Source organism: Camelina sativa, chromosome 16, assembly GCF_000633955.1.
Source record: "Camelina sativa cultivar DH55 chromosome 16, Cs, whole genome shotgun sequence".
Taxonomy (NCBI): Eukaryota; Viridiplantae; Streptophyta; class Magnoliopsida; order Brassicales; family Brassicaceae; genus Camelina; species Camelina sativa.
The window spans coordinates 8,998,538-9,000,555 of NC_025700.1; the positions used below are offsets into that span (position 1 = coordinate 8,998,538).

General features: G+C 37.2%; 1 protein-coding gene across 1 annotated transcript; it reads right to left on the reverse strand.

The window, feature by feature from the left end:
* LOC104753499 (indole glucosinolate O-methyltransferase 4-like) lies at window positions 349-1,738 on the reverse strand. The gene is made up of 4 exons (XM_019238001.1): window positions 1,247-1,738; window positions 784-1,094; window positions 612-676; window positions 349-482 (listed from the first exon to the last, which is right to left on the reverse strand). Exons 1-4 carry the CDS (start codon window positions 1,714-1,716, stop codon window positions 360-362), a joined length of 969 nt encoding a protein of 322 aa, XP_019093546.1. The 5' UTR covers window positions 1,717-1,738; the 3' UTR covers window positions 349-359.

Sequence of the window (2,018 nt, forward strand, 5' to 3'; positions counted from 1 at the left end):
TTTCTGAAAAAATGAGTGAGAACATGAGACAAAGCCATTTGTTTATATAGAATGGTTTCCGTCGGTAATCCGTCAGTAATCCATCGGTAAATTTTGAAACTGCAACGGTCATAAAACGGCTATAAGAACGGATACTTTGGGTCGTCGGAAATCCGTCGGTAATTCGAAAAATGTAAAACGAACATATTTTCTAACGGATTTCCGACGGATATTACTGACGGACTATATCCGTCGGAAAAAGTGACGGTTTTCCGACGGATAAAGTCTGTCGGTAACTTACCGACGAAAAACCGACGAAATCATTTGGCGTCAAATAATTTTCGGAAATCCGTCGGTAATTTCCGACAGACAAATTTCCGTCAGTACGTCCGTCGGAAATTACCCTGTTTTCTTGTAGTGAATTTTCCTTGTTCCGAAAGACTTCTCCAGCAATTTTTTAGAAGCTTTATGCAATCTTCGTCGTTCCAATCATGTAGTATCCACTGTCATTAATTTTTGTAGTTAGTATATGGTTGACAATGGAATTATATGTGTATATATATATATATATATATATATATATCTTTATCTTTGGCTTTTCCATAGAAGAAGTGATAATATTATGAACTTACTTTCATGATGATGGCATCTCCTTTTGGAATTTCTTTAAACATATCTCCTGAAACATGCTCCACTCCTATATATATAAGCGATTAATCTTAAGTATTGAGAAAGATATTTTAAAAATATTAGTTATTAATTTCGAAGTACAGTTTGTTGACTTTATCAGTTGGTGTAGTGTACCCGGATAAAGAGGAGCGTCAGTTAAAACCTTGGCTAAGTCGAAATTGATGCCCTTAATATGAGGATACTTGGAAGTCACTAAACCTATGACGTGTCCAAATCCTCCTCCAACATCCACTAAAGTGTTTACATCATCGAATCCCTTGTACACTTCTAGAACTCTATTCATGATCATGGTAGAAACTTCTGACATTCCCCGGTTAAACATCTCACCGAACCGTTTGTTTGAACCAGTGTATTCAAAGATTCGCATGCCATGAGCAGAGGTGAATGCATCCTTTCCTTCTAATATCATATCTTTGAGATGTGTCCTGATTATTGTTGTTCATTAAAACGGGGTAATGAAAAGGTTAATGCAATTTATTTATTTATTTCTTTAACAAAAAGAAAGTTAATGCAATTTCTTTATAATCAAGAAGTTATTTGGCTTGTTTTTGAATAATGAAGTAGTATACGTACGTACCAAGTCTTGAAATAGACTTCGCTTAGGCCTACCATGAGCATAGTCGCAAGAGAACTGGAGCCGCCGCCACGGTTCAAGAAAAACATGCAAACCGGTTCAGCAGCATAAACTCTCTCGGTTTTTCCGGGTTGACCGCTTTCTCCCGCTTCAACCATACGGTACTTTAAGATCGAGTGACTAACAAGTAAAGCCAGCATCCGGTCCAATAAAACCGGTGCCTCCGGGTTAGTGGGTTTGGTTGGGAGACGAAGTGCAATCTCAGAAGACGAGAGCCATACGCCTTCCTCTACAGTAGCAATCGTGTCGATGACGCCAAGCTCCAAGGCCGTTTTGAAAACCATAGGGAAGCCCGCAGTGGACAAGATCATCCCTGCTTGCAAACTCAATGTTTCTTCGTCAAATTGTTGCTCTGTTTTTATTAGACCTTGTTTAATGGAAGTGGTTAAGGGATCTTGAAGATGGTTTGCCATTGTTGTTTGTTGATAAACTGAGAAAGATAGGTAGCAAAGATATACAGATGGTAAGAGAAAGCTGAACGTTGTCTTTCACACTTGCTGCCATTTTATAGGGAGAGCCGCCCACAGATTAATGAGTATGAAAACCGATCAAAGATAAAATACCTCCGTTTAAACAAAACAAAAAAGTAAATGAACAAACAAAACTAAAAAAACATAATAGTGAAATGATCCAATCTATCTTTTTCTTTTTAATACATTTTAGTTAATATTACAACACATGTTATATCATAAATTCACAAAACACAATATTCTCA